This window comes from Tamandua tetradactyla, chromosome 2 (assembly GCF_023851605.1).
Source record: "Tamandua tetradactyla isolate mTamTet1 chromosome 2, mTamTet1.pri, whole genome shotgun sequence".
Lineage (NCBI taxonomy): Eukaryota > Metazoa > Chordata > Mammalia > Pilosa > Myrmecophagidae > Tamandua > Tamandua tetradactyla.
Window position 1 is genome coordinate 122,402,993 of NC_135328.1, and position 21,230 is coordinate 122,424,222.

Below are 21,230 nucleotides of genomic sequence, written 5' to 3' on the forward strand. Positions count from 1 at the left end.
TTTGTTGAACAATTTAGCATCTCTGAATACTCTTGTTTTGCGTCAGCCAATTCAAACATAAAGGCTGCAGCTCCATGGAAGAAGAGGAAAGGGCCCAAGTGGGCCTGCTTTCCCACCACTGAGGGCTAAGGTCTGGGATCCTTCATGAATACCGAGGTAAACCTGTCAGCCCAGCCGAGCCTCCCTGGCGGACACTCCACACAGCTGGAGAGAGCAGACTCAATACTGGGATCCATTTCTGTAACTAATGATTTCTAGGGGCAATTTTGATGGAAGTGGGCTGGGGTGGGGGGAGGGGGCGGGGAAGAGGCTTAGGATGTTCTGGGAAGACCCCGGGTAAGATATCTATCTGTTAATGGTCCTCTTGATCATAAAACGGAACAGGCACCCGACTTTGCCATGTCTATATATGTTTCGAAATTAGATTAAAGGGGAGAGAATCCCTATAAAAACACAAATACTTTGCAGCTATTGTAAACACTAGAAACTTCTGAGCTGCATTAGTAAAAACCAAGCAGCCAATGTCTTGCTCTAATGTAAACTGCTGGAACTTTAAGTTGAGGCATATATCAGCCACAGGCATTAAGACATTTGCATCCCATCCATCTAACTGTAGCATAAACAGACCAATTAGATTTCTGACGGCTTAGTGTATACAATGTCTGCTCATTTATTCGACCTTGGTGAGGGCTTTATCAGGTTAATCCATCCAGTTCTAGAAAATGGGAAGCCCTTTTAAGTGCTTGAAATAGGAAGCCTGATATCTCTGGAAGGGACGGAGCAGCTATGGAGTAGATGAGAGAACTGGGATTCTAGCCTCCAGGTTCCCAGCCTGGTGACTGTAATTCAGGCTGAGTTTTCCTCTCTGTGGTTTACTAAGCACCCTCTATAAAGGTGAATTAGATCCCCTGAGATCCCAAGGTTTTAAATTGCCCATCCCTCAAAGACTGTAAGCTCCAAAGGACAGCTCTGTGCTAATGCAAGATAGCTCTTAAGGGTACACGGTACATGTGGGTTGAATGAGAGAGGAATTACTCAAACGCAATTCCTTATACCCTAAAGAAAGAGCATGAATGTCTGAATGAGTGGGGAGGAAGGAAATAAAGGAAACGTCAACGTCAAATTAAAAGCTTAAAACGAAGCAAAAACAAAAACCTTTCTCTAATTGTAGGAAAATATCTATTTGGGATTGGCAAAGAAGACTTCACAAATTGGTTGACTAATTGATCCACGGTCTGTGGTGAGGGAAGCTGGCTAAAATTGCAGGTCTCTGCCCCACCCCAGGCCTACTCAATCCGGTTTGCATTTATAGAGGTCCTCGAGTGGTCTGTGCTATAACAGCCATTCCACGTCAGCATCCCCCCTACAGCAAAACCACAGCCAGCAGACTCAGGCAGTCCTCCTAGGAAGGCTGAATGAATCTACACGATGCTGAGCTGCCCTATGGGGTATGCTATTAATCAATGAGTTGATCCTTTTTCCATAATAAAGAAATGTTGGCTCTACTTTCTTGTTAAAACCCTCTCCTTGTTTCTTAAAAATAAGAGGACCCACTCATACACAATAACCCTAGGAAAATCTGCTTAAATTATCTCTCCAGAGTATGGAAGCATCCCAAGCAATTTAGTCCCTTCTCACTTTTGGTTCTGCCCTATCACCGTTCCAGTTCTTGGCTATCTTTTATTTAGTGACAGAGTTTGGCCTTGCCCCTCCACGTATAGCAGGGTCACTTCCAAGATTAGCAACTCCACAAAGCCACAAAGGCTGTTTAAGGGTAGAAAATGGTCTTTCCCTGCAGTTCTCAAATTCTTTTCAAAAGGAAAACTTGCTCTCCTGTGGTACCTCACAGTCAAATTCTTAATTGAACTCCCTAGAAACTACTTGCCTGTTTAGATCCGAAAAGAAATATCAAAATTAGGCTTGCATTTCGAAAATTTATCACCAAAGTCATATGCTTAATACTTCCTAAATCTCAACGAGGACTTCAGTATGAAATCTGGGCACACTAATCTTCCCTCCTTAAATAATAACATTTAGGCACTTTTATTCAGTTTTGAAGGAAAGGAAGCGAAGGTCAAATTCAGTCAATTACTGGGAACTGTGGCCATTTCTTTCTGTATCTATTTCTAATCTGGGATACTGATGACTGGGATACTGGGTGATCCTTTAGTCTCAAGCTGCCTCTGCTGCTAGCCCCAAACCCATCATTGTTTTTCACAAGAGAGCCCACTGAAGCTTCTAGAGGAGAGCCCGTCTTTATAACTCTCGGTACACCTCTGAGTTAATAAATTCAGAAGAAACCGGAGTCACAAAGAAGATATGTTGCAACCTACCAGATACTGCAGGAAATAAACAACAAAGATCATTTGTGCAAGCAATGACTTTTTTTTTAAAAGTCTTCTCTCACACGTACCTGACGATGAAATCAAATTCAGATCCTGCAAGCATCAGCACTCCCAGCAGAGTGGACACAGCGCCATCCAGGACGGGGGCAAACATGTGCTCCAGGGCTAGCACAGCCCTACGGTTCTTATCACCAATGGCTGTGAGAAAGGCCTGTGTAGTGGACGAGAGCGAACAATCAGGTTCCTGGACTTCATATGGTCAGATGTTCAGCTTAGTCTTAAATGGTGTCCCCTCTAAACTGCTTTAATCTGCCACTCCAGAATTTCTCATATCTTACTGTCTGATCTGAGATGCTAAAATGTTTAATCAGAGTAGTTCAATTAGCTAAAACTGGGCCTAAATTAAAATGATATGCTCTTGATGTTGGGTCATATTTAGTGTAGATGAAAGTCTTGAACAAAGAAAGATGGAAAGTACATTGATCTTAAATTTTAAAACAAAACAAAACTACACAGAAAATGAAACAAATCTTCCTTCCTTTCCACCACTATTGGCTCCTACGGTTTTTTTGTCTTTTCCCCTCCAAGTATTCAGCATTACTAACTCCTAGGGCTTTTTTTCCTCTCCACTTATCTCACACCATTCACATGGCTGACATCTAGCTGTGACAACTACCCTGTTCTGGCAAATTTTTGGATGGTCAGAGCCTTATTGCTGAATGCACTTAGCTTGGTGTCACATGAAATTGGATGCTAAATACTTATTTTCACACGACTATACTGAGGTGAGAATTTCTGTCATTGTGCTCCAATTAATGTAGCACATCTAAACACCATGATGTACCACAAGGAAACTACAGGACTTACAACTGGAAGTTGCATTCCTAAAGCTGTTCTACATCAAGAACGCGGTTGATACCCAATGGAAATTCAGAATAAGTACATATGTATCAGTCTATGATGTGGATTACTTACTATAAGACCCTGTGTGGTTCTACAGGGGGACCCCACCAGGGAGGGTTGAGTTCTCTCTCTGCTTGGAAATTCTGGTTGCCTTGAAACATGCTGAGTAGCAAGGGCTCAGAGTTTTTGCAGGCTGTAGCCCCTCGTGTGTCTAGTATTCACATTAAAAATCAAGGGGTACAGCACATTGTAGGGTGCAATCCCATTCCTGATCTACCCTGTGGAAGGGCAGGAACAGTTATTTTCCTTAAAAGATCCAGTTATAAAATTATACAAACATGTGCTGTGAGTTTTCATGTTTTGCTTTATAACAAGTATTTCTAAAATGGGCTCCACTTATACATATACTCTATCAGAATTGGGAAGGCATTAGTGTCGATCTAGAGTCCCATTTTCTCTTGGGATGAAAGCACGAAGACACTTTGGAACCATGTTGCTTTTTGCCATATTCAGTCCATGAGACAAAAAGGGTCAAGTTGTATTATCCTGTCGCATACAACTTACATGTTACTGAAAAGTACTGAACGGACAGGAAGCCATTTATTTCTTAAAGATTTCCATGGAAAAAGAGTCTTCTTCATCAAGCTCATTCTATCATTTCAAAAATCTTATAAGAGCAATAACTGCCTACTTTAAATAGGATTTCATATACAGGATAGGGTAAGAATGCCATATTCTCTGTGTGGCTGGCACTCTTGATGAAGACTTACAGTTAGCACCTCTATTATAAAAATCTGTTTAGAAGGCCCTTGTTAGCTAGCTACATTTTAAAAGTCGTTTTCATTTGCATCAGATTGAAACAACTTGTGGACTCATAATTCATATGCAAACAATTTTTCCTTTTTGGTGAAATGGTACTAGAATCGTGTCTTTCTAAGCCTAGGCTGAGGTGCTCTTCTTTTTAAAAAAAACTCCCTCCTCCATGCTCGATGGAGGAAAATAACTCAAGCAGGCTCAAAATCTGGAGAATACTATTTATACAAATCAACTTTTTAATATACATTGGGGAAAAAATGGAACCACTTCAACAAAGCAGGCATCCTTCTGAAACACAAAAGTTTACTACCTCTAAGTCACATAATAATAGCCAAAAAAGCCTCCTTTGTGCAGCTGCCAAAGGACTCCAAAAGGTACAAGGCACAGAGGCCTATGTGTAGACATGCTTATGCCTTGTCCTGAGTCTAAAGAAAATCATTGCTAGGGATTATAAAAGCAAGACCAAAAGTAATTTGGTCCAAGTCCACTTTAGTCTAATGCTAGCTGTCTTAGCTAGAGTCATCTGACCATCAGTATTTATCCAGTCAGTGAACACTTATTGAAATGTCCATCCCAAGTACTTAGGCTTGAAGCACACCTGTAGATGGAATATAATTTACACACTGCTATAAGGCTATTAATATGGAAATACAGCAAAAGAATTAATATTATATTTCAACTCTATGGAGTTTTGCCCTGAAACAATTCTCTGATAAATGTATACAATGGATTTGTCTCTTGGATTAAAAGACTCTTCCTGGAATTTAATTTCCTTCAACCAAGCATTTACAGGAGTGGGCATACAAAGAAAGGGGAATTTTTTTTTTCCCTCTCTTGAAAGCCACACCAGTTCTCGTACTTTCTGCTGTCTTGGATTTAGAGGCTGGGTGGTCGAAGTTGCTGGGTGGGCTTAGGTGGAGCAGCCAGCTCTTCACAGCTATGCACCTGAGCCTTCAATCACAGGCCTGAGGGTATTTACTCGGCTGCCAGCCAGCCTCATCCTCAACTATGCCATTCCCACCAACCCTGGGAGGGTGGTCTTGTTTTATCCCTGCTTTATTACTGTTGTTTTAAAAATTGTGTGTATGCATGCCCACACATGCATGTACACTCCCACACACAACCCATTTTTAGGAACAAAGTAGTCCCTTTCAAGACCTGTGATGATTCTGATGACACACTGAACACCAAATAAGCAAAATCCTTCAAGGTCCCAGATGGCATGGCCAACTGTTAATAAGGCTCAGCTACTTCACCTTCAGTGCCCTTCTCCTTAGACCCCCAAAAGGGAAGGAAAGGAATCCACAAAAATTCCAGTTCCTCCTAGGAATTCCTGTGCTCTGAAGCCTTTTCACTGTGATGTCTGGTTGGGTGTCATGGTGGTTTGAGGTACATGTACCCCAGAAAAAACGTGTCCTTAAATCTAATCCATTCCTGTGGGTGTGGACGCATTGTAAATAGGACCCTTTGATGAGGCTACTTCAACTAAGATGTCACCTACCTGAACAGGATGGGTCCTAATCTTCTTACTGGAGTTTTTTATAAGAGAATGAAATTCAGACAAAAGAGAGAAAGCCACTGGACACAAGAAGCTGAAATGGAACCCAGAAGAGGAGAGACCAGAAGACGCTGCCATAGGCCTCAACCACGTGGCAGAGGGACCAGGGATCACCAGCAACTGGTTTATGAGAAGAAAGCTTCATCCTGATAATGCCTGGATTTGGACATGCCCCCCCCACCCCCACTCTCAAATTGTTAGCTAATAAATTCCCACTGCTTAAGCCAACCCATTTCAAGGTATTTGCTTTGAGTAGCCTAGGAAATAACAGAGGTGTGCTCCTTGATATCCATGAAAATTAAACGGCTCCTGCTTGGAGACTAAAAGAGCTAGAGGAGACACTGTTTTTCATGAAGTTTTGATTAAAACAGCCCCCATACCAGAGCCACGTGAACGGTGAACTCCACTCCGATGCCGACGGAAGCGATCAGGATGACCACAGGCACAGCACTCAGCTTGATTCCAATGAGGCCCATCATGCCAAAGAGCTCCACGGTCATCAGAGCCAGGACCATCACCTTTCAGAAGGACACAGCGGTGAGTGACCGGGCAGGGGACGCTCCAGGGTGGGAAACAAGGGAGGATGCTAACGGACCTAAGCAGCGCAATGCCAGTGACCCAGATACAATGAAAAGCACTGACTTGCTTTAACAAGATGCCTTTACTTTCTAATCCTACTTCTCCCTGTTGGGAATGGAGACCTTAGGATGGCCAGTTTGTAAGACTGTTGGAAGGAGTCTATAAAGGTCAAATGGAGTATACTACTTACAAATTGTTCGAGTACTAGAAACTGCACTAGGAAGCAAAAAAAAAAAAAAAAAAATCCACAAGAGCAATCTATTAGGAACAACACAAGCAAAGACTCACTGTTAGGTACAGATTTAGTATAGTTTAAAACAAGGAATGCTCTTAACCATCAGAAACCATCCTTCAACTCATAACTGAGTTAAAACTTTGAGTTTGGGGTTGCCTCACTTTCCATCTCAAAGAAACCTGATGGGGTGGGGTGCATAAAAAAAGTTCTTTTCAGTAAAAGCAGTTTTGCTTTTGTCTGGAGAGCCCATGGGCTAAGTGAAGGTGACTTGGGAGCCAGTTAAGCCGGGAGGGAGGGGACGTCATCAGCTGACTCGTGTCAGGTTACAGGGGCCCCCTTCACTTTGAAGAAAGGTAGAGAGACTGGGGTGGACAAAGCAAACAGTTAAGTCTAAGGAAAAGCTTTCATTTGCCTTTCATCTTCCTTGTAAAAACGTGTGGGGAGATGGAAAGAAAATCTGTGAAGTAGACTTTGGAGTTTCGTGGGCCAAAAGGAAAAAAATACAAATCAAACCATGAACTTTACACAGATGGAGGAGAAGGAGAGAAAGCATCTTTCCTTTTTCGGGGGTGGTAGAGGGAAGAACAAGTATAATAAAAAGTTGCTTTTGCCTTCTTTTAATAAGCTAATGAAAGATGAACAACACCGATTGCTTAAGTACCACGCAAACTGTGGCAGACTAAACATTTACCTTTTAACGTACCTGCCACACAGACTTATGGTGCAGAAACAAGACCTGGTCTATGTTTTTATAATTTTGGCATTTTGAAGGCTATACCATAGTTCAGGGAATTTAAACACTGCTATGATTTTATTAGACTCTACATGAAACTTACATCAAACCTGGGAGTGTTTTGGAAAAAGGACATAAAAACATAGGTTGGAAATACTGGTTTATCATTCCTTTCCACCACGAGTTTAAGACACACACAACACACAAAACCACCTCTAAAACCACTTTCCTCCATGGACGGCTTGGCCCTGACTTCTTTAATTATCCCTCCGTGTTAAATTGAGAAGAACCTTCTATATATATTGGGTCTGGGCTAAAGTTACAAACTGACCCTTTATGATTGAAGAAGTGAGTTATGTTTTGAATGCTGTAAATAAATGCTCCGAGTCTCAATGGAAAAATGTTCCTAAAAAGCTCTCCGATATCTTTATACCCAAATTATAAAGCTGCAGGAGAAGCCGCCCAGGATTAAGGCCATTAAAGGCTCTCTACCTTAACCGTGAACCTCACCACCTCGAGTAGAACAAATATATTTTGGGTGATGCAATCTATACCCTCCTTCTCCTCCAGAGGCCCAGACATAAACAAAACTTCCCGGCTGCAGCAAGAGCTATGCTGAAAGGAATGCGACTGCCACAAAGTCCCTCAGAAGAAACTCACAATGATCCCGGCCGTCCAGGGGTTCAGGAGGAACACAGCACACACAAGGAACGTGCAGGCCAGCACCACGCTGATGGACAGCAGGAGCCAGTGGCGGAGGCCGATGTACTGCTCCCAGAAGAGGAAGGGGTAGCCGTTGGGGTAGCTGGAGACCCCCAGGCTCGTGTAGTTGTTGCAGATGGTCCTGACTTTCTCAATCGCTTCCACAAAGTCCGAGGTGTCCCGCAGGCCATTGAGGTAGAAAGGGAACTGAGCGTATTCAATGGGCTCCGCTGCTGGGACTAGAGGGAGAGGGCAACATGGAGAAGGCCTGTGGTGGAAGGGACCCGTGCCATGCCCCGGAAAGGTAAGAGCACAATGTCCAGGTATGAAACACACGTGACCAATTTGTATTGTGACTCAGACCATTCGTGCCCAGTTTTCTTTTTTTTCAAGAGAATGCCCCAGATTCTCCATGATTGCAATGAAAGAGAAAGAGCTCTCAAGAAAGGTTAACGGAGGGTTTTTTCCACCTTCAAATAAGAGGGATGCTAGTCTTTGGGTTTTACAATTTTAGTATCTGGTTTAAAAGAATTCAAAGAACAATCCACTTCTGGTTTTTTGCAGGGAGGGGATGGAGCCTGGAATCTGGTTTTTTGCAGGGAGGGGATGGAGCCTGGAATCTGGTTTTCTGCAGGGAGGGGATGGAGCCTGGAATCTGCATTGTCTTCTACCTCTGATTTTTTTTTTTTTCCACATGGGCAGGCACCTGGAATCGAACCCGGGTCTCCAGCATTACCTCTGATTTTAACCTTCTAGAAGTAGCCCTGCTTTATATAATGGGTCTGAACAACTTAAAAATGAACCTGTGGGAACATTTCTTGTTTGAATGATGCAAGTGGAAATACTAAGTTCAAACAGTTTTACTCAATCGCTTGTGAGAACAAAATAACTGGATAGCCATGCCATACTGAGGAAAACTTAACTTTCTTATCCTTTTAGTGACCTAACAGACTTAAACCTTCCATGCCTCTTTTCTAATGCAATGCTAAGTCTTCAGCAACAGGGGAAGAAATCCTCACACAACAAGCATTTAGTTACTGCCGTTGTGTGTTCCAGACCCTTTGGGGTCATTCAGTTGACTTGCTAAACATGATTTGCCCTATTATAATCTCAACTATAAATTTTCATTAAGACAAGCCTTGGCTGCTTGCCACCAGGCTCTGGGGTTTAGAAACAGGGAAGCACAACTTGCTTGCTCTCCAACCATGTTTACAAAGGGACCCGTCTCCTTTCTCCATGTCTTCCCTCAGCCCAACATCCGGAGTATAAACTACTACTATCGCCAGCATAAATGCAAATGAAACCCACAGGCAGAATCACCTTTCAAACTCTGGGCGGAGAGGTGAAAGGAAGAGGACGCTATTGTATACAGACTTCTCTGCTCCGGTTTAAACAGCTCTGACAGAGTACAGGTGCTTGGTGGCTTACAGGAACGGCCTGATGTGCCAAAAATCTCTTCAACACCAAAGCTGACAAAATTAAGATAAACACAGAATCCCCGGCGATAACACTTTGCGATGGTAAAATAATACTCAGTGCGGGGGCTTCCCCAGCTTTCACATGGGACCGCTGGCACGAAGCAGGGGAATGCTTGAGAGTTAAAGCTACCAGCAGAGATTAAGGACTCCAATTTCTCAAAGTGATAGAGCCCCGGGTTGTATTCCATTACACATCCTCATCCGTCTCCCAGAGTTTTAAACTCAAAGAAATATATTGTTCTGTTTACACTTTTGAACCCTGGGTAGCGTCGAAGGACTTGGAGCATCCCTGCGCTTGGAAGAGCCCGGTGGACCACTCCTGTCGGCGTCACGGCCCTCAGAGGGAGGGCTACTTACTTCTCAGCCTGGTTTCCGGCATGTAGTCGGCTTTGTCGTGCACCCATTCCGGTCGGTGGGGCCGGATGTTGGCCTGGGAGGCGGCGTAGGCGACGGGGTCGTTGCTGACCCACGCGGTCAGGTAGATGTAGAAAGCGCTGGGATTAATAATGCCGTCAGCATCGACCAGGCGCTGGTTGGTCAGCTGCAAGACGGGAAGAGCGGGGGCCTTTCAGAGTGCGGTTTGGCGGAAACACGCGCCCGCCCGGAGAGAACAGAAGCCGCGCTCTGCGCCGGCATTTACGACAAAGACTAGAATGCCCGCTGTTTGCAAGTGTAGAAAATCCAATCAAACACCTTTGATTTCTTTCAAAACGCACTTATCGGGGGGATGCAGCGACCGGTGTGCTTATAACCAACACACCATGCCGCAGATGGCTCAGGAATTGACTGAACCAATTAAATCTGAATGCTAAAAGACAGTCTGCAGCCAAGGCGGAGAATGAACAATCTGGAGAAACATATTTATAGGAGGGGAAGGGGGGAGGGAAAAAAAAAAAACCTGGCAAGAATCCCCATCCATGTCTGTGTGCAGTTAACCTCCGTTGTTAACACTGAAGGAAATGCCACCCAGTAAATACAGGAGAGCTATAACAATAAAACAACATCTGTGTAAATTTTGCTAACACTTGCCTCCTATGACCTGCGTAGGCAAAAAATGCCCATTGCCAGAAAGTGGAAGAGACCAGGGCACAGCCACGGCCACCGGGTTATCTTATTTCTGAGTCAATCCTGGTTGTAGTTACTATGCTGAGTCCCGCACAGAACCCAATACGCCACCTCCAAATTAGGACTTAGGCTCTTTGCATAAAGAACAGTGTGAGATATATGTATGTATGTGTGTGTGTATATATATATATATATTCCACCCCCGTGTTTATGTTAGATTCAGGCCTGGCTCCAAACTTTTGGGTCTTTTTTAACAAAATGAAAAACAACAGTGACAGCCATTAATAGGGAAAGAATGAAGGGAGAAAGAGAATGGAAGAGAGTGAGAAAAGGAGACTTCGGGGATCTGGATTCAATTAATCCCCAGGATACATAACAACTGTATGTCTTCAAGCCATCTTTGGAAGCACGTAGTACAGCTCATGGCCTCCGTGGACACAGCAGGCTTTCTTCCTTTCCAGGCAGAGCGATGACCCAATCGCATGTGTCTCCTGGTAAACCTGGTCCCTAAGACCTACTCTGGCTCCCTGGGCACCTCCCTGGTACCTACGTGCTCATGCCCTGGTGGGCCCCGACAGCGTGCCACATGTTGCTACAGAGCATGGCATTTCGCGCTCTATAATATCTCTGAACAATGTACTTTATAAATCTGTCACCTTTAATGCCAGCAAAAAAGAGGAGACAATAAACAGGGCTGCTGGGAAGATCACTGGCATGAGGGTTTTCGCCGGAGGGTGAAGCAAGCAAGCTACAAAGAGCAAGAGGGAACAGGGTCTGTGAGAGCCTGAAGGAAGACTGGACTCTTTAGAGATCCACAGTCCAAACACACTGGCCAACACACCTGAAGAATCAAAAGGGATGTGCCGCTACCCAAGGGTAAGAAAATGCAAATGTAGTTGGAGAATACAATTGTATTTTGTTAGCTCAGCAATGAAACAATCAACTAAGGCAGTGAAATGCCGAGGAGCCTGCAGTTTGGTTGTCACCTCTAGAAAGAGAAACCAGCTCTTTTTGCTTAGGGTGGGGGAAGGGCCCCTAAAGCAGTCTGTCCACTCAGATTCCAAAGATTGGCATTTTCTTTGGCATCATGGGTGACAGAGCAACTTGTCTTACTCCTTGTCCACTTCTTGGACCATGGGGACACAAAGGAGTCAACTGCAAAAAGTTAAGTTCTCACACCCTTTTGAAAACCTTTCCAATCTCCTAACCCATCCAATCTACCCCAAATTCTGCTCATTCAGTGGACTGCTATATAGCAAACCCATCTTACAAGTGGATTACAAGCAAGATCAACATGGTAACAGACTAGAATTCAGAAGGGAACGCTAGGGGCAATGCCTCGAACATCTGAAAGAGCAGTTCACTGCCCTGACTGCATGTTGTCCTGACACTCACGCTGGAGGTGGGAAACACCTGTCCCCACTTCACAGATGAGGAAGGTGAGGCTCACCAGCTTGGCTGAAGTCACCCAACAAGCTGGTGGGATGAGACAAATTACAGCCCACTCCAGGTTTTCTTTCTACCAGCCCCTAATGCCTCGGCTCCCTGGAGAGCGCAGGTTGGGATCATGGACCATTGACCAGAGATGTTCTAATCTGGCACCTGCACGACCCTTGGAAGCCCCATGTGGAAGAGCAGCAGGAGTACCTGGCTGATGTCGATGGGTTTATCGCGGCTGCCAGTTTGTACCAGGAGCTTGTAGGCAAGGACCCCGTCATCTGATCCATTCTTGTAATTGTTTGGCATGATTTTCCCAGTTTCCCAGTCACTGTCGAATGCATCCTGCAGTCCTGGAAAGGGCAAATGTGCACAATACGTTAAAGCTCATAACTGGAATAATCCTGGTCCTAATACGGTGAGCTGAGGACATCACGCTTTAAAACCACTCTCTTTGTGTTCTGCTTCTATTTTGAGTTCAAGTGATACTATATGAGTTTTTATGAATGAACAGCACGTTGCCAACAATCGTGGCTCAAGGTTGGGCAGGGAGGCCATATTTATTTCTAGGAAGCATATATATATATACCATTACCTTTTTAAAAAATAGCTCCTCCGTTTTCCCCCAAGAGTATCCTGAAGGAGAGCCAGACAGAGAGAGAGAGAGAAGGAGAGAGCGAGAGAGCTGGCTGAGCCACTCCATGGGGTTACGAAGACACACACCACGTTCATGCCACCGGTACGGGGCTAAGCCACAGGTTCTTCATAAGACCAGAAATTCCACTCAGATGGGGAAAAACACATTCAAACTTCCAACTTCAAATAGCAAGTCAGCTGCTTCTTGAGCCTGGGGTGAGTGAACACGATTCTGTCAATTTGTTCCATCTGTTCGACTTGTGGAGCTAATACAAGCTGTGGGATCCGCTGCCAGGTTGTGTAAAGATCACAGCCAACACCTATTCACTCTCCACTGCTCTCTTCCTCTCTGCCACCCTTCCTCAGAAGCAGGGGGAGCGGAGGCGAGGGGGAGGAATCGTTGCGGGCGTGCGTGTATGGGTGCAGGGAAATACCTCACAGGATAAATTTGGATCAGATTGAGAACAGGAAGCCACAGGCCAATACAAGGAGGCTCTGTGAGAACAGATGACAAACCGCAAGCCCAGGGAGGGGAAGGGGAAGAGCTTTTGGGGGCCGGGGGGGGGGATGGGCGAGCCCACCAGCCCACCACCCACAGCTGCGCTTCGCCTCTGTAATCAAAACCATCATTACAGACTGATGGTTTGGCTACAGCTGTAAAGAGATAAGCGTGTTGGAAGAGAAAACATGGCCTCGGTGACCCGGCCTTAGGGTCTGAGTGATGCGTGCGTTTACAGGCTGTCCTCTGACACCCCACTCCCTCTCCCATCCCCCCTTGCTGCTCCTCCCCAGCCACCTCCCAAGTAGAACTCCCAAGCCCCAGGAGCTTGGGAAACCACATCTTTTGAACACAGCTATACACGTATCGGTGAAACATAGCCAGTAAGAAGGACGAAGAGTTTATTTCATTTCAGGACATGCTCGGGGTGACTTCAAAGACAGAAAAAATAACAAACACAACAACAACAACCCATAAAATCTAGTTAGTTTAGTGTGCTCAGATGGGTTAGACCTCGGGGTCTGAAGTGGGGCAGGCTGGAGCACAGGCCCCTTTCTTTCTTTCTCTTTCTCTTTAAGAACTAAGCGCTCCTTCCCACACTGCTGTGGGCACTGTTTTTATATGAACAATTTTGGGGGTGAAGCCCATGGGCTTGGCTACTGAAAGAAGGCCCTGTCACTGGAAGAAAAGCAAGGCAAGGAGAAACCACCAATGAGAGACAGCTTCTAGTTCTAGGACAGACTGGTTTTCATTGTGAGGCGTGCACACAACAAGCCGTATTGAACGGATGTTACTTTATCACCTAAAGCCCTTTTTGAAAAAAATAAATGGGAAAGGAAAAACACCCCTCTTTCCGCCTCTCCCCAAAAGGAGGAGGCCCGGTCTGTTTTCCTCACTGTAACAGAATTATCATCCCTTTATGACTAGTACAGGTACCCTAACCTGGTAATCACAGTTATCAGTTATCGAATACTGGGCTGTTCTGGGCATTTTATATGGATTACCCCTCATTTAATTCTTGCAGCAACCTTGTGAGAGAGCCTGATTATTACTGTTCCCTGATGAGGAAACTGAGGCTCTGAAAGGTTAAGTAACTCGACTTAGGTCACACAGCAGGTAAGTGTTGGAGCTAAGCTTTGGTCCCACATGGCCTGATTCCAGGGTCTGCTTGAAACACTAATTGCTCTATCCCGCCCGGACCCTGCTGCGGTACCCAAGATGTATCTGTTGAAGGGATGAATACAATCAGCAGAGTCAACTTGGGTACCAAGCTGGCATATGGGGGCAAATGTACAGGGTCCCCAAAGCGTGTAACTTTAAGATATTTATACACTGAGATTTTGGGGGATACCCTAATATAAAATAAGGAAAGAAGGATCAGATTTGAGGAGGGCAACCTTCTTGGTGATTCAGTTCAACTTATCACCCGTACAGTCCGTTGCCAGGTGTCATTCACCCTACTCGGGCTCAAAGATGAATGAGAAACTGTCACTGACTTTACTGATAAGATAAGGCTTTTCATAATTAGTATAGTATTTTCTGGCTAATTACCAAAAAAACTCAAATAACCATGGGTTGGCCTAAGTATATGCACAATATACCATTGCTGGCATGAAACGAAAGACAAGTATCTTTCATTGTCCCCTGCCCAACTCTAATATTTTATATTCCAACACAAGCGCATTGTAGAAAATGACGGTGACATTTTACTTATTTTACGCAAGTCCTTGAGATTTTACCTAGAACCTTCACTGCTATAAATAATTTGTACTAATCAGTTTTTTCTAGGGAAATATTCTGAGCCAAAGATAACTAACTTTCCCAATTAAAATTTTCCTCAGATATGGTACCCTAAAAATAAGCTGTGAATCTAAATTTTATTTGCATAATTCACTGTGAAGTTTACATGAACATGATTTATACATGAAGCATAGCATGGTTTCATCTCTAACATATTTGCATGTGCATTTAAAGATGACACATGCAAGAATTCCTGTATTCCTGCCATATATTTCAATGAGTAAAAAGAAAGAAAAAAAAAACAACAACGAAAGAAAGGAAAAACGATTGGAATGTTGGTAAAGACCAATGAGGGTCCCATCACTTAAAAAACAATACAAAATATCCTGAAGGAAAGCTGATTCAAGGATAACTGCTTCCTGGCAAGCAATGGTCAAAGATCAAACCAACCCCTCAATAGGCCTGAAAAATGTCTAGGCAGCCTGAGGCCCAGTGTTTGGCCATTCTTTGTCCAGTACACCCCAGAATGTCAGGTGAATTGGACACAGAGTTCCAGGGCTGGCTGCACCCCTAACATGGAAGCATGTATGGATCTAAAACTTGGCCTAGGTGGGTGCTGGCCACTTAACAATCAAAGCACAACTCCAATGTACCTTTTACAACTTTTACATTTGAGTTGTGCTTTGAAAAAGATTCTCAGGTCCAACTGCTTTAGGTCTTCAAAGGGATGAAAGCACAAAGGTAGTTTACAATATAGCGTTAGAAGGCTAACCCTCTAAAAAGTTAGACAGTAATACCTCTTAGCCCTTCTCCCCATCTCCAACTAACATGCCGAATGGAGTGTCCAGACGGATGGCTAAAAACACTGAAAGAAATTCTACAATAACGCTCATCTGTTCAGATACTGGCAGTGCAGGGCAGATCCTGTGGTCATCTGTGGCAAGTTATTTCACATCTTTGGTCTCGGGTGGAGGTGGGGCGAGGGGACGAAAAGCAGGAACCTATCAACTCTCTGGTCCTCTTTCAACTCATAATCCGAACAGAACTACTTTCAAAGCTACTGCACAAAATAAAATTTGAAACAAATTCAATTTAATTTTATGAGCACATTAAAAAAAACCAATATTAAAGTCGTAGTGCTCTTTTTACCTTCCTCCAAAATAAAACTCAAATCTGGTTTACACATAGATGGACAAAATTCCAGTTACACAAGTGAAAGCTGGAAACTGTACTGAACAATTTACACTTAAATTTGAGTTGTTTACCATTTCATGCAAACCCCCAGGGAAAGTGGTTGTTTAACATTTACATACAAGTGAATTGACTAAAGACCAAAAGAGGCACTTAAATCTGTGTTTAAACAAGCCTAATTAAGTGGGAAATTAAGACAATCATTTGAACAACTTAGGCCAAAAAATGTAGGGGGACATAATTATTTGGGTGTTTCATTAAAAGCATTTTTGCTTGAATTGTCTGGGTAATTATCTTAATTCTCCACTTCACTTTGCATGTGTCAACACAGAATAAGCGAACAGATGTTCTTGAAATCACTGAACACATTCATATTCAGTCAGTTTAGCAGGGGCAAATGTCGACTATTTTTTTTCCCTCCAGTTGACTAATATTTCCTAGAAATGTTTCAAAGTGCAAGCTATAAAGCCAAGAAAGGCATTTATAGTAGAATTTGATTAATTACGAAATAACGTGAAATGTGATTAAGCATTTGGAGGTTTACTTCATATGCCAAATCAAATGTTGGTCAAAATATGGAATTTTAAATTATATCCCCTGATGAACCAAAATCTACTGGAGCAGTAAGCTGTTATTTGGCAGTGAGTCAGTCTAGAAATTATATCAACAGTTTGATTTCACTTGGTCACAAAAGTAGCCACCAACCAAAAGGAAACAGCATACTAGAAGGATCTGGTTCATCTTATAACTACATCTTATAACAAACGTTCCCACTTCCCAGTGCGTACTCATAAATTCTTCAAGTAGGCCCTGTAGAAATTACTCATTTGAATTGTTTGCATTGTTTTACAGGTAAGAGTTTGGCTGGGGAGGGGAGTGAGGAGCTATCACGGGAGCAGAGCACATAAGAATTTTAAGCCACGCTGAGACGTCAATGAAACGTGTTAGGGTTACATTATCATCTCACACTTTAATAAAGCAAACAAAGGCGACTTGTAGAGGCTGAGCACACAAAAGACCAAACGAAGACTCTTTAAAAAGGACGAAAGCCCTAAAGCAGCGTCTTACCTTGGAGCCAGTCTCTGAAGTAGTGCAGCCACATTTTGGGAAGCTGTTTATTTTCTTCCAACATGACATACTTCACATTACTGAAACTCTTGTGAAGGTCGTAAAGTAAGTGCTGGATATTTGGGTAGTCTGCTTTCTGGGTGACTATGTACATGTTGTAGAAAGAAAAGTACTTAAACTGGGCAGCGATGAAGTCGTATTCTCTGGTTTCCCGAGGCACAATGTCTGTAAGGTCCAGCCCATCTCTCACTCGGGTGGTCCCGTAAAGGCTGACCCCTAGCAAGCCCAAGAAGAGGAAAATCACCACAACCTGGAGAGATAAGAGGCACAAGGTCAGACCCAAAGGGAAACGATCCACTCCTCCTGGACAGAGATAAACGGTTTGGTTCATAACTCACATTTACTGATTTAGCATGGAGGGGTCGTTCTCCCAGAAGGAAAACGATAAAATCATAGTCATTGCATTTTTAAACAGCCTCAAAAAGAATAAAAATGTTTACAATGTAAGGATTTGGTCTAAATACACAGAAGCCATTGCTACGGAGATTCACTCCTGCAGAAGATGAGTTCATTCAAATGGCCCCAAGCTGCAAGCGGACCAACTCTTTTGGAGTCCCGAAATATATTAAACCTTACAGAATAGTTTTTTTTTTTTTAATGGAATAAAAGAAGAAAAGTGGAAGTGATCCTACGAATCCCATAGAAGCTTGCTGCGGTATTTTTTGAGGAAAGGAAGGGTCTCCATTCTGGTAGGTTACCTTGGCTTTGGGTTTCAAGAGGAAAGGGGCATAGTGCTTCTCAGCAAAAGATGAAAGTGTCCACTTGGTACAGGGGGGCTCGAGGCAGTGGAGGCTGGAGTCGGAGAACTGCGAGAGCAGGTCCCTTGTGGAGCTGGTGCTCTCGGGGCTCTGGGAGCTGAGGGTGTCCTGGGTCATGGTGACAGGCTGGACGGAGATCTGGGAGCGCGGCTCAGCCGTGGTGTAGTACACGTGCGTGTGGGGGTCGTACTCCGTGCGGAGCTGGACGGTGGACTGCATGGTGATCTGCGTCTCGTGAGCGAAGCCGTGGCTGCTGTAGGGGGGCGGGGGGCTGGAGCGGGTGTCGCGAGTCTCCGTGTAGGCTTGAGGCTCCACCTGAATCACTCTGCTGACACAGGGGCTGAAAGAGGGCAAGGAAAATACGCTGCAGGTACAATATCCTGAGACAGGAAAATGGGGCTTTCCCTTTTTTCCAGGGATGGAGGAGATCCTTTTACACGTCTCTGATTTAGGAGAAAACCCTATCGCTGACCTCCACAAACATCACCTAGCTGATCTGGACAGACACATGAGTAAGTCCAAGGACACCATATGGAGGGTTGATGCCGAATCTGGCTGACTCAAAGCAAGTCAACTGATGAAGCCCTCAAAGCCTTATTAATAAAAAAAATTTAAAAACTGTAAGGATTATTTTTTTCTAGATGAGTGGTTTTCAACTTTTGTTCTGCCCTAACCCAGACAGACAGGATGTACAACAAACAATATTGGCTCACGATGGAAAAAATTATCATGTGTTTCAGAACCTTGAGGGGTGTGAGAATGTCCAGTTGAGATGAGGGGGGGGCCCTCGTGATGCAGATATCCCCAGGGAAGCACCCTCCATCCGATCTCTCCCCTTCCCCAGACCCATCAGGACAGACTCTGCTAAGTATATTTCCTTCTAAGTCTAAAGACTGAAAGAGTTCTTTAAACAGTTCCACTCTGTCCCAAATAAATAAAAGCCAGAGCCACCTGAAAACGTACCTTGTAAAACAGCAGAAAATATCCAATCTTCTGTCCTCACGCCGATATAAATCCATGCTGAGAATGGCAGGGAAAATGAGCAGAACCATGGCAAAATTGAATACCACCACCACAGCCGCCTGGGAACGACAGAAAGGATGTCGGATGTCACCAACGCAATTCCTCTCCAACCGGAGAACTGCTTGGAAACCAAGACTTTTTTTTTAATTAATTAATTAATTAATTAATTAATTAATTTTTACATGGGCAGGCACCTGGAATCGAACCCGGGTCCTCTGGCATGGGAGGCAAGCATTCTTGCCTGCTGAGCCACCGTGACCCGCCCGAAACCAAGATTTTTTAACACCTTTCTTTCACGGCCCTACTGAAGTGTTTAAAATTGCCATCATTTTTCTACTATCCCATTATTACTGTAATAATCCTCCATTATTCTAATCCTTTCCAACTCCAATAATTCAATGAGCCCATTAGTTACATAGGCACTAAACTACTAACGTCTTGCCAGTTACCTAATCAGACCAGATCTACAAAGCAGAACAGAGAATGATGTTTTAATTAAAAAAGAAAAGAGGGCGGGCCGCGGTGGCTCAGCGGGCAAGAGTGCTTGCCTGCCATGCCAGAGGACCCCGGTTCCATTCCCGGCCCCAGCCCATGTAAAAAACAAACAAACAAAATATAATAAAAATAAGAAAAATGTTTAAAGATGTTTCCCTTTCTTCCTCCCTTCCTTCCTTCTATCCTTCCTTCCTTCTCTGTCTTTAAAAAAAAAAAAAAAAAAAAAAAAAGAAAAGAAACACTTCCCCTTCAGACTATTGCTAAGAGTTCACACAGCCCTGACTTGACACTTAGAAAATCTGTATGTAAAATGGATCGAGTCTATCAAAATGTCACATTTAAAACATGAAATAAAATTTCAAACATGTCCCCTGAGGTTTTTAATAGGCACATTCCAAATAGCCTCTGGAGTAGCCTGGGGTGTGTGCAAGCACAGTTACAGAGGAGGTCAAGGAGAGTTAAGCAGGAAAGAAATTCCTGCCTGTGATTATAGTATGCAGAATAAATAAGTACAGATTCAAAAGTCACTCCATAACCTAGAATAAACACGGGGCTAGATTGTGCAGTGTTTTGGCAAATCTCCTGCTGACCTGGTAAAAATTACAAAATTGGGCTGTTAATAGGGAAAAGTCAACAGAGGACAGTTGAAAGGGCTCTCCCATTCAGAAAGGCACGGAAAGAAGAGACACAAGAGAGAAATGGAACAGAATGCTAAGTAACCAGAAAAACAGAAAGTGTTCTGAAAATCAAAAACTCGTAGGAGATTTCCCAAAGGACTGCTTGGTTCTAAAACCCTCTCAACAGGATAAATGTGTCAGGGTAAGAAAAGAAAACCTGGCTATACGTGGCACCTAACAAGATCAAGAGGGAATCTTACAAAGGTCTTTGTGACAGTACTTGTGAACTTAGGCTACAGGTGAAATAGCAAGCTCAAGTTCTGGAGAGGTGTATTTCAATAATTCCCAGTGAAGTCTACAAAATTATAAAATCACTAAGAGTCTCTATCTCAGAATCACCTAGCCCCTCTCTTCTTAACCAACCTGACAATTTTTCATCAATTCAAGATATAGGAAATTTGTTCATTTACCACTTTACCTATGCAAGGTACTTCAAAGACCTATCTGCTAGGGCTATATTAATAAGCAAATTACTTTTCTGACTAGAGAATTTACCTAAGAGGTAAACAATTGACAAAGAAAAGTCCGGCACTGGGCTGGGGACTGGAGACAGAAAGATGAGTAAGACAAAATCCCAGATTGTAAACAAATTATGATTGGCCGATAACAAACTAATAAAGGTATAATCATAAAAGTATGTACAAGGTTTACAAGCAGCTCAGAGGAGGGAAGGAGAGGGAGGTCTGGAGAGGGGGTGTGTGGAAGGGGCTTGTGAAGAGGGGAGAGGTAGAAGGGAGTACGGGGAGGGTACGAGTAGATTGAGGGGAGGGTGGTCAAGGAAGGTTTCTGGGAAGACGTTTCAGCAAGGTTTGAAGACCAAAAAGGAGCCTGGCAGGAACAAGGCAAGGAAAGCTGGCCCACGTTGGGAAACAGGATATGCACTGTCTGAGAAGGAGAAAACTGGGGCCAGCCACTCAGTGCTGCTAGGATTGGCCATTCTGTTGGTGGAAGAGAAAGGAACCCAGAAGATCCGTAGTTAATCCATGAGTCTCGATTCACACTGCAACCAGCGGGGTGACACTTACTGCTGTTACACTATTACCTCATCAAGATCACCGAGGCCTCAAGCAAAGGTCCCCACTTGACATTACCCAAAAATTGGATTCAGACCAAAGCTCAGTGCCAAAGCCCCCAGCCCAGTTAAAAAAAAACTGTGAGTTCTTGTCCAAACTGGTCACTTAGCAAGCGGATATATACGCACTGTGTCAGAACTCTCGACTCTAGAGAACGTT

General features: G+C 43.8%; 1 protein-coding gene across 4 annotated transcripts in view; it reads right to left on the minus strand.

Moving 5' to 3' along the window:
• The window catches only part of PTCH1 (patched 1), a 68,323-nt gene that overhangs the window by 7,438 nt on the left and 39,655 nt on the right, over positions 1 to 21,230 (minus strand). For all 4 annotated transcript variants that reach the window (XM_077148707.1, XM_077148706.1, XM_077148710.1 and 1 more), the window contains 8 exons: positions 18,767 to 18,885; positions 17,744 to 18,143; positions 16,986 to 17,295; positions 12,062 to 12,204; positions 9,707 to 9,890; positions 7,830 to 8,110; positions 6,003 to 6,140; positions 2,414 to 2,556 (listed from right to left, as the gene is read on the minus strand). In XM_077148707.1, the coding sequence (XP_077004822.1) occupies positions 2,414 to 2,556; positions 6,003 to 6,140; positions 7,830 to 8,110; positions 9,707 to 9,890; positions 12,062 to 12,204; positions 16,986 to 17,295; positions 17,744 to 18,143; positions 18,767 to 18,885 (1,718 nt within the window). The remainder of the gene's footprint in view (positions 1 to 2,413; positions 2,557 to 6,002; positions 6,141 to 7,829; positions 8,111 to 9,706; positions 9,891 to 12,061; positions 12,205 to 16,985; positions 17,296 to 17,743; positions 18,144 to 18,766; positions 18,886 to 21,230) is intronic.